This window comes from Danio rerio, chromosome 20 (assembly GCF_052040795.2).
Source record: "Danio rerio strain M-AB ecotype USA chromosome 20, GRCz13ab, whole genome shotgun sequence".
Classification (NCBI taxonomy): Eukaryota; Metazoa; Chordata; class Actinopteri; order Cypriniformes; family Danionidae; genus Danio; species Danio rerio.
Window position 1 is genome coordinate 23,804,757 of NC_141040.1, and position 13,722 is coordinate 23,818,478.

The following is a 13,722-nucleotide window of genomic DNA, read 5'->3' on the forward strand; positions in this document are numbered from 1 at the left end:
CAAAAGCAGACTGACCCGATCACCCCCTTTCCGAAACCAATACAATAGTGTTTTCAAAAGCACAGATTGACCCGATCACCCCCTTCCCTAAACCCAACCGATGGTGTTTGTCAAAAGCACAGACTGACCAGATCACCTCCTTCCCTAAACCCAACTGATAGTGTTTTCAAAAGCACAGACTGACCCGATCACCCGCTTTCCTAAACCCATACAATAGTGTTTTCAAAAGCACAGACTGACCCGATCACCCTTTTCCCCAAACCCAACTCATAGTGTTTTCAAAAGCACAGACTAACACGATCACTCACTTCCCTAAACCCAAACTATAGTTGTTTCAAAAGCATAGACTGACCCGATGACCCTCTTCCGCACTGACCCGATCATCCAATTCTCTGAACCCAACCGACAGTGTTTTCAAAGCAATCAAGAAAAAGAAAAGCCCTTACCAAGTTTTCAGATCTTACCATGTTCTCACACTGTTATTTTAGTTTTTTTTTTTTTTTTAGTTTTTGCCATTTTAATTTTGTCTTGCCCACTTTCTGGAACCATTTTTCACCAGGCTTGAACCCTTTCATCACAGTTAACTCCTCTTGTAGGAAAGCTACTGGAAAGCTACTGGGCGAATTAGTAATAGCGCAAAAGCCATCGGCATCATACCGCCCTGTAGAATTCGTTTAAAGACGAAATGCAGCCATAGGTAGCTCTGGCTACATAATTCACACTCTCCAGAAATGTATAAGGGAGTACGTTTTCACAATGAGCCTGTGTTGAAAAAACTCAGTAAAAGGTCTGGAAATAGTTAAGAGATTACTTTAATAAACGTGCAAGAAGCAGGAGCATGTTTTGAGCTTTGAAACGGACATAAATTTACCAATTAAAATCAGCCATTGTCTTACTCCTCTAACGCAATACTTATAATTCGTCCCCAAATACTTCACAGCTGGATGTTTGCAATCTCTCCTGAGGACACAAAGAAGGTTATCTGGAGGACAAAATAGAACGTCGCATTCTCTGCAGACACTTGATGGATTCACTTTTTAAGCAGAGTGAAATAGAGGGGGTGAGAAGTAAATACGCCTAATTGTTGCATCCTCAACAGCTTCGGACTGTCAGCCCAGAACTGTTTATAAATAGTGTCCATGATGTGTACCTCGCAGGTTTAATTAGCATTTCCTCCGCTGAGGATTTCTGCCTTTTTGTTCCAGCCGTCACATAATCAAAAGGCTAATTTCTCAAACATGCTTTATGTTCCTGAAAGGAGCAATTTTCTTCAGACACTGACACGGAGGAAGGAAGGTAAAAATAGATGTGTTCATTCTGCAATATCGCATAGAATCGTACAGCTTTTATTACACTAGCTAAAAATGTTTAAAGAAAACGGATGCTAATTTTGCCAACAGTCAACTCCCAGGGCAGAGCAGCTCCTAATGGATATTCTTTCGAGTAATTCATCATTCTGAGGGCCTATATCTAATTTGCAATGTGCTTATGTAGCATTTAGTAATCCATAAAGTTTTTCGCCTTTGTCTTTAAGGCCAAACAAATAAGCAGTTTTCAACTGTGAACATTAAAAGGTTATGCATACTCATAAACGTTCAGTTAGATGTGACGACCCCACAGTTGAATGATGAGATAATGGACAAGAAAACATTAATGCCTGCTGGTGAAACATGCTATGTTTAGTTGTGTGTGTCAGGGGGTGGGGAATGAATCTTGTGCCATCTAATTTGAATTGACTCGCATCTAAAATCACTTTAGATAAACAAACACACTAAGGGGTGCAGCATTCAGAGCAACATTAGCATAAATTAGAGAGCCATTAGTGCGTCTCTGTTCAACATTGAATAGGAGAGAGGTTACTGAACTATAGTACAAATGGGAAAATGGGACAGAAGAGCTATAAACAACATACTGTAAGAAATGAGAGCAAACTTACGGGCAGCACTGAATCCTCCGCACGTGTGGCGTTTCGTGGAGAATGGCCTGCAGATGGCAAGTGACCCACAGCAGAGGAGTCTACAAAGGTGTCCTACGTCAGAAAGACAAAGGCAGACCTTTTACATCACTCTTACCCTCGATAGTGCATGCAAATAATAAATTAAAGACGAACATCAGGATTCAAGAGACCCATTTACAGATATGAGATCTGGACAGAAGCACATTGAGTGCATTAAAGTAATTAACATAACGGAGCAGCAGGACGTCATATTACCATGATAAACAACAAGCAATAAATAATTAGTGTCCCATAACAACAACTGACGTCCTAATACACAGCTTCTGTGAAACAATTAAGGAAATCATTCACTTGAGAGTTTTACCTTTACTCTATGTTTTTTCAAACTTATTTTATTTAGTACCAAAGATTAAAAAAGAATCAAAGGGGGCTAATAATTCTGCTATATAGCAGCAGAATTATTAGCCCCCTTTAAATTTTTTTTCTTCTTTTAAAAATATTTTCCAAATGATCTCTAACAGAGCAAGGACATTTTACAGTATGTCTGACAATATTTTCTCTTCTGGATAAAGTCTTATTTTTTATTTCGGCTAGAATAAAAACAGTTTTTTAATTTTTAAAACACCATTTTAGGGACTAAATTATTAGCCCCTTTAAGCTATATATTTTTTCGATAGACTACAGAACAAACCATCGTTATACAATTACTTGCTAACTACCCTAACCTAGTTACCCTAGTTAAGCCTTTAAAGGTCACTTTAAACTGTATAAAAGTGTTTATTATGTAAGTAACTATTATGTTCAGAAATGTGTTGAAAAAATTTGCTCTCTGTTAAACAGAAATAAATAAAATAAAAATAAACAAGCGGTCTAATAATTCGGGGGGCTAATAATTCTGACTTCAACTGTATAATATATATATATATATATATATATATATATATATATATATATATATATATATATATATATATATATATATATATATATATATATATATATATATATATACTTTTTTTTTCCTAACCTACATGAATTTAAAAACCACTGCCTTGAACTTTTTCAGTTCATTGAATTTGCTTTTGTATAATGTTAATATTATTAGCAGTATTATTTATTATATCCATATTTATATTTGTTTTATTAAAAACAAGCTTAGATTTGACCACCTGTCAGGTTTTAGACCATATGGGGCATAGCAGGTGTATTTGGAAATAACTGAGTATTTTAACCACACTTCGTTAATATAGTTCATTTATTCATTTGCTGGAAATTAGAACTAAATTAAGAAATAGTTTTGAAACAAATCTTTGCGCTTAACAAACGAAATTAATTATTTATAGGCTAATTGATGTCTTTGCGTACAAGGTTTCCCTATCCACGAGAGCAAAAGCTAAAGTGAATTAGGAGATGCCTTATCTCTCATTCTCACGCGGTAGATGCTCTGTTTAGCTGTTTTCTTATAGTGAAATGCTCAGTTTTTCCACTTACACTTACTTTACGTCATGTAAATAGCAAATGCGCTTATGGCGCGACGCAGCTGGCTCTTAAAGGGAATGAGAGATGAGACTCTGATTGGTTTATTCTCAAAACACACCTACATTAAGAAAATAAGCTCAACCCTTTTAGACCATGCACCATGGCGCAAAGCAGATTTTGCCATCCTTATATAGCAAAAGTGGATTCTGACATGCCCTGAATGCGTTTGTGCCATGCGCTTTTTTTGTGTTGCACATGGATCGTCAAAATAGAGCCCTAGATGTTTATATAATGTTTAATAATCTCAATTATTCCATATGTTAAGCATTAATACATTTTATGAGCTTTTTGGTTTAAAACAGCCAATATTAAGCTGATATCACCGTATGTGATTTCACTTCTCAATTGTATTTCTGTATTTATTTACCAGCCAGGTTATATGCCCAATAGATAAAACATTTTGAATACATTTTAACCCTGTTTTACCCCATCTTTTTATGGTTATGCATTATTGGTTGGCATAGGTGTTTAAGGCCAATTAAAGGATTTGTGCTTTTGCAAGCTGTAAGTAAATCTGGTCTCAACCGTCTACTTAGCAGTTTTGCTTCTCAGTTGTGCTATTTATAGATTTACCAAATGTTACACTCTTCCAGCTGGGTTTTTATTAACCCATATTTAACCCATTGTTGTGTTCATTTTTTTTTTACATTAAATTGAAATCATATTTTAACCCAGCTGTTAGGTTTCCGTCATTTTTGAGCCAAAGTTGGGTTAATACAACCCAGCATTTTAGTGTAATTGTATTTAGATTGTATTTTTGAATAACACTTTTAATCTTGACCTGTGATGTTTGCACTTTTTTATGTCTTTTGTCTGTCATTATTAATAATTTTATGATTTCATCAGACCAGCTCTTAATTTAGTTAATCATTTTGCCATGTTTAGCTCTGTTTATATCTTCGAATGTATTTTTATGTGCACTTTTTTTTACCTTACATTAAACATGCAATTAAAGCAGGAGTTCAGGTAAATCAGATACCTAATTTAAATGGGAAAGAGATCCACGTTAGGATGTAAGGATCAAATTTGGAACAAAACAAAGATGAAAATCTTCATTTTATTCAGAAACCAATTACCTATTATTGTATGACACAAGTCAAGAAACCAGCCGATAGACAGGGACATGTGACCCACGGGGGACACAAAGACAGAACAGGCTGAAGTTCATAGGAAAACAATTGGACAGCTGCACATTATCAATCCCCAGAACAGACAGCTGCACTCCCGCCAACTGCCTGTGCCTTCAATTATTTATAACACACTTTACAGCATTTGATTATGAACAGACTGCTTTTTAAGTGACATCACAACTTTACTGTTTGCTTAATTTTCAAAATATACAACATCATTTAATATAATGCAAAAAAAAAAAAAAAAGATTTGCAGCAACAAACATTTTGGTCACATTTATTTTGATGGCTAAGCTTGAATTTAGGTTATATTGCATCTACATGCTAATTCATTCTCATAAGATTATAAGTAGGCTGTTAGGTTGGGGTTTAGGGTTAGCGCAAGTTGACATGTACTTGCAAAGTTTCTTATAGTCAGTTAAATATCTGTTGAAGGAGCAGTACCAACAGACATTTTTTTACCATACAGTGTAAAATTTATTAACTACACTCTTAGAAATACTTAACAGGTCCGCATTGGTACTTTCGAGATTTTTGTTCCTTTAAGTTACAATGAGATACACATTTGTGCTGTTTAATTTGTGTAATGAGCATTTTTTTCTCTGGAATTGTACCATTTTAAGTAGTGTAAAATTGTGTACCTTGAAATGACTATATTTTTTGTTCGGTGTCAGTACATTTACTATGAAATTGGTCTTCTACTACTTTGTCCATTTTTCTTGTGTGATTGGCTATGTAAAATAATCAGGCAAGACGCTTGATAAATGCAGCACACATCTACAGTGTGAAAGCATTAAAATATGCAAGATGATGTAATATTGTTACACAAAATAACTGAGAGATTTAGAGTTTAATTTCATGCCACAGATGAAAAGATATAGGATGCCTATGGTGATTAAAACCATGAAACTGTCTTTAACAATAACTCAATGCACTACAAAATGTTACTTTTTGAATACATGCACAAATTGCACGTATAAAACTACTTCAGTACTTTTAAAAGAGCTACTTTTTACTCCTAGTATTTACCTGTAGAACATATGGTTTTACTCTACCTCCACTACATTTTTGGAAAGATATGATACTTTTACACGCAGTGGCGCAGTGGGTAGCACGTTCGCCTCACAGCAAGAAGGTCGCTGGTTCGATCCTCGGCTCAGTTGGCGTTTCTAGTAGTGTATGAGTGTGTGTGTATGTGTGGATGTTTCCCAGAGATGGGTTGCGGCTGGAAGGGCATCCGCTGCATAAAAACTTGCTGGATAAGTTGGCGTTTCATTCCGCTGTGGCGACCCCAGATTAATAAAGGGAATAAGCCAACAAGAAAATGAATGAATGAATGAATGATACTTTCACTTGAATAGGATTTTTCAGTACTCTTTCCGCACCTGATTAATTGTGATTATAGTACTTACATGGAACATCTGTAACAAGGACACATTTAAATAAAGTGTTATCAATTTGTTTTCTGTAGTTTTCTAACAATATTGAAGATAATTTATATTAATTGCTGCAATTACATAATTAATCTACTTTCGCGTTTTTGTTTTTTTCCTTTCCCCTAATTTTATTAAAATATAATTGATCAAACATTTTCATTCTAATTATTAAATATTATTATATCATATTTATCACAAAAAGTGCCATGTGTATTTTCATTGCTGTACTGGTCCACATGCATCCACAAAGCTATGATCAAATGCTTTCTTAGCAGCTCTTTTTTCACCACTGTTATTTGTTGTGTTTGTTACTGAGTGAAAAACTCACATCACAGATTACTCCGTGAGGGTCTAGCATTAACACGTCCTAGCTCAACAAGTGTCCCGTTGAGGTTGTGGTTTGTGTCAGGTTTGGGAAACAAACAGAATTCAGTGGGGGTCAGATGACATTTCAACAACAGATGTGCCAAAAGTCGTCAGCTTTTATAATAGCACTCTCTGTTGGTAAATATAAACCATAAGCACAGTTCACACATGCAAAGTGGCATCTACTGTATATACACATTCTGAAACACATGACAAGGCATTTCTACATTTCTAAGTAAAGGCTGCCGGTGTCTGTTCAAAATTCAGTGCAAAGAAGCAAATGATGCTTCAAAGCCAGGCAAGGTTATGTCTGCTTAGTGCTTAGTATAAAAATAATTCATTGTTGTTGATGTGTAAAAGCATTTAAGTCGTATCAGTGTAAAAACAACTACAGCAAAATGCCACTACAATTGAACTTCAGTGCCACATTAGCTGTGTAAATTTAGCATAACTTAAATGAATGGGAAAACTTAACATGAACTTTTTATTTACTCTATAAAGGGATGAACAGCATCAATCAAATATTCTTTTCCTCTTTCAGAACGCTGCTCTCTTTTAATACAGAGTCTCAGTATGCCTGCCTATTTATTAAAACTTCATCTAAAGCTGTCAAAGAGATGTAGGTCATATCCTCACGCTCTAAATAATAAAGGTTACTTAAATGATTCTTCACAGCATCAAGGGTTTAAAGGAAATATTTATTATCAAGGGTTTTCACTGTACTGGGTTGCAATCTCATATATTATAAAAACTGTACCAGAAAGTTCTTGATTTTACATTATAGTTTGTTTCCTCTGCGTATTGGTCATGATTTTTAAGCAAAGCAATGATTTAAGGTGTAAAATACAAATTACAATACACAATACAAAAAGTTGCAGTACAAAAAGTTGAAACACATTTAGGCTTTGAATGTATTGCTTTATACGATGATAAACATAAAACTAAAAAACTATACTGAATAAAATACCCAACCGATAACACCCAACAAATCCCTGCTGAATAATTAAAGGGCACCTATGATGAATTTATTTTAGGCTTTTAAACTTTAGTAAGCACACTGGACAGAACTGTGTGTAGGTATAGTGATATAAACACAACAAATCTCGTTTTTTTAAAAATTCCCGATTAAAATAAGATCCAAATCTCCCATTTTGAGGTCCACCACAAGGTGATATACAGTAGGAGTGCGGCTTGTGGACGTTAAATCAGGTTTATTTTGTAAATTAACATAACAGATGTCCATACAGCAGTGTGTGTGACTCATCATTGGAGAAAGGCTTGAATTAACTCTACAACAAATATATCAAATAACAGTGAAGAAAGTTCTTACTGTAGTAAGAGAGATCTGCTTCATTCTTGTCTGTCACTGTGCTGTTTATCTATGTGTTTAGGCTACAGGCCTCAAACAGATCTTTGTGGCTCTGACACGCAATTGGGAATGGTGGGTGGGGAGACCCAGATCATTTGCATTAAAGTCACAGGCAATAAAAACAGCTACAATGTCTTAACAGCTTAAATTTCCAAAATTTAAAAAGGTATAATAAAAAATCTCATGGGTGTTTTGAGCTGAGACTTTATAGACACATTCTAGAGACACAAAATACTTGTATTAAACCTTGAAAAGGGGTAAAATAGGTGTAAAACACTTCTTTTTTTAATTAGGCTAATAGCTGTACTATTTTTAAAGCCATTCAGATAATCTCTTGGTCTGGCAGGAGCAATTTTATAGCTTATCTCATTGATTCATAGCTTATCACATAAATCATTGAATCAGATTTTACATTTAGCATTCCACTCAAAAGTATTTTGTATTAAAAATCAAGAGTTTTGATTATTTTCTTATATACAGCTTTACTCTTCTGTAGTCACATCATGTACAATGACCAACGAAAAATGAAAAGTTGCTATTTTCTAGGTTCAATTGAAAAATTATTCAAACCTTTTTGTTGAACGAGATGCTAATGGTCTAATCTGATTCAATGATTGATGCTAAGCTTAGCTAAAAGTGCCATACGCGGAGATAGGATAAATAGATTCAGAAATGGTTAAATGCAACTCTAGGTAGCTTAAAAGAGCCTATTTCCGAAAATAAAACAGAAATATAAATAAAGCAATAAATCTGCAGCTCAATCAGACATTACTTCATCATACGTGTCCTTAGCTGAACTCAGCATGCACTATTCACCCCATCAGAAGTGATTCAGCAACACATGCAGTCTCAGATGCCACAGGAACACTTTATTGAGATCTGGGCACACTGCAGTTTTGGGACTTCATTGTGTTCCAATGGTGCAGAGACTCATGCATTCCAACAACAGCACCACCACAATGGCAGAGGATGCCTGTTGCCTGGGCAACCGTTAACACACCGGCACCAGTGAGAGTCCGAAGAGTTATTTTATTGGATAAATATATCATACCATGCATATGGAGGGATTAATAACGTAGGGTAATAATATTTTACTCCTAATGTCCATAGTTGGCCAATCCAACCTCCATTAGGGCTCTTGCACCCATTAAAGTTTTTCGGATGATACAGTCCTTCCCAGCACTCCATATTAGTTGAACTGATGTCTCAAGAATGAATATAATAGTGAAAAAAAAAGTCTGGTGAGCAAAATGTCCTGCAAGTCCATCAGAAAACTTCATGTACGCTAAAGTAAAAAAAGGTAATGGAAGTGCTTAACACTCAAAACACAGGTATAAAAGTTTATCAGCACTCTATCATCTATTTTGAGAACCCTTAAAGAGATAGCTCAACTATAAAAAAAAAAATTCTATTGAACACTAAAGAACATATCATTTGTTTACCATTTATTGAATAGAGACTGAAAAAAGAGATCATCATCACTGTCAGGAAAAAAAGTTTTTAAAAGTAGGTACAATTTTACCTAGGGATGCAAAACCCATAACTGGACATTTAAAGGTCCACAATGGGTCCTTGTGATACAAGTTTTTTTCCCTAAAATGAGTTATAAGCTCTAAACTAAAGGTGCAAAAAGGTACTTCAGGGTCTTGTTTTATTATCTTCTCTTTAAAGGCAACATGAACTGCCTCCTTTCTAGAAGAGGGTTGTGTCTCTATAGCTTGAGTCTTGAATACTCCGGCAACAATAAACAAAATATCTCCATGTATTTAAAAGTTTGCCAGTTTAAACTCCTTTTTCTACAGTTCCTAAACAACACTTCTTTCTACACAGAGAGAACACTGATTTTAACCACAAGCACAGAAGTTAGGCTGTCACCTGGGTTGCACCTGAAATCACGTACTTCCATACTATATAGTATGCTAAAAAAGGTATGCAATCCAAGTAGTATGTTCGAATTCATAGAATTCAAAAAACAGTTTGCAAGAAGTACCTGGGTGATCTCCTATGCGCACTTCAGAATCACTACAGATTCTGAAGTGCGCATCTGATGGACGCTACGCTATCCCGTGATGCATCAGAATTATTAGCCCCCCTGAATTATTTTTCCAGCAATTTCTGTTTAACAGAGAGAGGTTTTTTTTGTACTTCTATACAGCTTAAAGTGACATTTAAAGACTTGACTTGACTAGGTTAATTAAGTTAACTAGGCAGATTAGGGTAATTAGGCAAGTTATTGTATAATGATGGTTTGTTCTGTAGACTATGGAAAAAAATATAGCTTAAAGGGGCTAATAGTATTGACATAAAAAACTGCTCTTATTCTAGAAGAAATAAAACAAATAAAACTTTCTCCAAACGAAAAAATATTATCAGACATACTTTGAAAATGTCCTTGCTCTGTTAAACATCATTTAGGAAATATTTTTTTAAAAAAAGAGAAAATGAGGAAATTTCCAGTACCTTGTTCAATCCTTGTTCAATGCCACAAAGAATTAGGGCAGTTGTGAAGGCACAGGGGGTACCTAATAAAGTGGCCTATATACTGTACTGTATATATGCATATTCCTTTTTTATTTATTTATTTATTTTCTTTGGCCTTTTGAAAATATATGGTTGTATTAATTACACAAATGGTCAAGTCAAAACCACACTAAAGTTCATATAACGTTGGTTAAAGTTGTCACTAACTTGATTTACATTACAAAAATGTGAAATGACAGCATTTCCATTAAACAAAGTCTTTACAAAAATAATGGCTATGAATATTGGTAGATGTGCATATATTATATTGCACAATTCCAAAGTTGAAGATTAATGGAAATGCATCTAATGTAAACAGATTAAAAACACATTTTCCCAATGTGCATTAGTTTAATATCTGTAAATTATTATCTATTGGACAATGCAACAATACAAAACCAAGTCTTGTCTTTTGGGCATTCCTTAGGTGGTAAGGACCACATCCAAGGTGTTTGAAGAAGTTCAGAAACACTGAAACACTGAGCAATTCACATTGTGACTTAACTGACTGAATTTATTTAGATTTTGTAGAATGTTTAATGCAAAAACAGCAATAAAAAGTTAAAGTTGTAAAAAGAATAACAGGGCCCCTTCAAACCACTTGTCTTGTAAATACAGTCCCCCGAGGTGAAAGTATACAGTACCTGAGCATTGATAATAAGATTGAAGCATAACACAACTCCTTCTCAGTCTATCCTCGTGTCTACTCTGAGCACACATCACACATCTACTACACACACTCTAAAAATTGAACCAGCCCACTTACTGTCTCATTGAACTCTCTGGCTGGCTTGAGATCATTTAGGCTAATGTGGAGTATCGTGAGCAGCCACTGATATGGAAAGAAATGGCAGTAATGGATACAGTTTTCGGGAGTTTCATAAAGCATTACTGACACTTACAAAAAAAAAAAAAACAAGCATGCAGCACTGCAGAGAGAGGAACACAAGACGAGTTTCTTTCTTCTCAATAAGAGATGGAAATGTATGCTGGAGAAGTCAAACTGCTCAAACAGTAATTACCCAAAAACAGTTCCAAAGATGAATAATCACCAACTTCAGAAACATGGAGGAGGATCAATTATAACACAAGAGCTGAGAGTGGAAAATTTGATTGGAATTAATCCATAAACATAACACCATGAGTAATAAAAGCAAAGAAGATGAAGGATTATTGATTTGTGCCCATACTGTAATTGGACATCTGAGAACAATCTAATATGATCAAAAGTAATGTAAACAAAAGATATTTGTTCGGCAGTTCATTTGAATTAAAGACATAATACACAGAGTAAAATAATCCATGGTCGTTAAATCTGTTTTTCAAGTTACTCAAGTACTGAGTAAAGTCATTCTGACAGCAGCAATTCACACATGCAATTGAATTAGCAAGTGAGTTATCCTAATTAAAAAAGATTCATAAGTCATTCATACGTGTTTCTGATTCACTTAAAAATACAAAAACAGCTTACTGAATCAAATATCATCATAAAAATACAGTATAAATAGCAATATTGTGATTTTTAAAATAACCTTTTTTATAATGTCTTTAAAAAATTCTGAAATATCATACTTTCCTTTATATAATCGCACCAATATGTTAATATGGGGAATTAATAAACATTTCATTGTTTGTGATAGTCAGTCGTGTTGTCGCAACTGGCGATTACTTTATTAGTTTGTTGCAATTGCCAGCGGGGTTTTCTCTATTGGAGATTACTGCTGAACGAACTACAGCTCCTAGAACTTCCTGCGCTCATCAACTCCTGCAACAGCTGACAACAATCCAGACACTTACACACAGACACAGCTGCACAACTCTGCATTAATTACAGGGACTATAAATACACCTCACCTTCATTCGCATATTGCAGAGTCGTGTTTCTATCACAAATATTACGAAGAGCTTCTCCTAGTTTGTGTTCCCGTATTTTGATTCTCAGTCTGTTTCCCGTTTAGATTTTCTGCCACCTTGTATGACCTCTTGCCTACATACTGACATTTAGTGATAGTGAAATGAAGCTTTCTGAACCAGTGAAGCGATCGACTCAACTTTTCATGAGTTTTAATGAAGAAATAAAAGAAACGGTAGGCAACTCTTCACAGAGAATGCTGTCAAACTAAATGAAAAAGTAAAATGTAAAAGTAATATGTCCGGGCCTGGTCCTGTCTCGTCTAGCACTGGCTTCTCTTCTCCTTTTAGTTTCCCTGTCTCCTCCGTGAGACTTGAGGCAGGTGATGCGTCCTGGTGTCTCTGATTATCTCACTCACCTGCCTCGTATACCATCACTGTTCTCGGCCCCACCTCACTCGCCACACTTTGCTTTGGCTTTTTCGGGGTTAATTATTGTGTTCTCCCCATGGAAACAGAAATACTGGAAAATCTCTGTAGACTGATGACATTTCATACCGTTCAGTCTTATATTCCTAAAATGTCAGCAAAATTACCTGTTTTGTCATCACTTAAGACATCACGCAAGAGAATCATTCAAATACTAGCTCTAAAGTGACGTTTGTGAAGTAGCAACCAATTCTGCTGTTCTTAAATCAGCTGCAGATGTGAATGAATGGCAAAAGAAAGTAGTCCCTCATACAAAAGGGTTTTGAGACTTTCCGTGTTTCATTTTCTTTTATACATACACGATTGTGCCGTGGAACTGCTGTATAAACGCAATATCACACTCGTAGCAGTGCGATGTGGCTGTATACTGTCACTGGTGTGACATTAATGCTCTCAGCCTGTGGCCTCAAACCATATCGCACTACTACTCATATATATTTCAATTTAACTGAGAAATTCTAAAAAAATTATATTTTAATCCAATATTGCATTCCATCAGAAAAGCATCAGAGACAAATTTAGCTTAGAAAGCTCCATGCATATAAATGTCTTTGAAAAATTGCTTACCTCATCCACGTTTTCAAAGGCATTGATGATGTCATAGGGTAGACAGGACAGCAGGTCTATGACAAACCAGGTCTTCAAGTAGTTCATGCGTATAAGCTTTGGGTCAGATATGACCTCTCCTCCAGGTCCCACAAAAGTTGTATGAAAGTTCAACACAATATCCACTAGGAAGATGACATCCACCACGCTGTCCAGTACCAACCACACCAGGTTGTTCTGCTTGGTCTTAAAAGACACATTGTAGGGCACCATGATGGCTGTGTAGAAGGTGAGGATGAGAATAACCCAGTCCCAAGTGGTCTTAAAGGTGCAGTAGTGCAATATAATATGAGGTGGAGTTTTAGGAGCCTCTTGCTTATATTGAGGGAGAATGTCGGAGCCCAGTTGAAGAGCCTTGAAAACAGAGTAAAGAAAAATATTGAAAACTTATTTGTTTGATTGCTTGTTTGTTTGTTGTAAAGATAAAGAGATTTGGGCCAGACTTTAAGATAGCTGCAC

At 35.4% G+C, this 13,722-nt stretch overlaps 1 protein-coding gene across 3 annotated transcripts in view; it reads right to left on the reverse strand.

Annotated features, from left to right (window-relative positions):
* Positions 1 to 13,722, reverse strand: part of kcnh5a (potassium voltage-gated channel, subfamily H (eag-related), member 5a) — a 227,759-nt gene that overhangs the window by 142,742 nt on the left and 71,295 nt on the right. For 2 of the 3 annotated variants that reach the window (XR_015517664.1, NM_001276280.1), the window contains 2 exon segments: positions 13,225 to 13,617; positions 1,937 to 2,029 (listed from right to left, as the gene is read on the reverse strand). Coding sequence is in view for 2 of the 3 variants with exons in the window: in NM_001276280.1 (NP_001263209.1) it covers positions 1,937 to 2,029; positions 13,225 to 13,617 (486 nt within the window). In the remaining variant the exon portion in view is untranslated. 3 annotated transcript variants of the gene reach the window in all.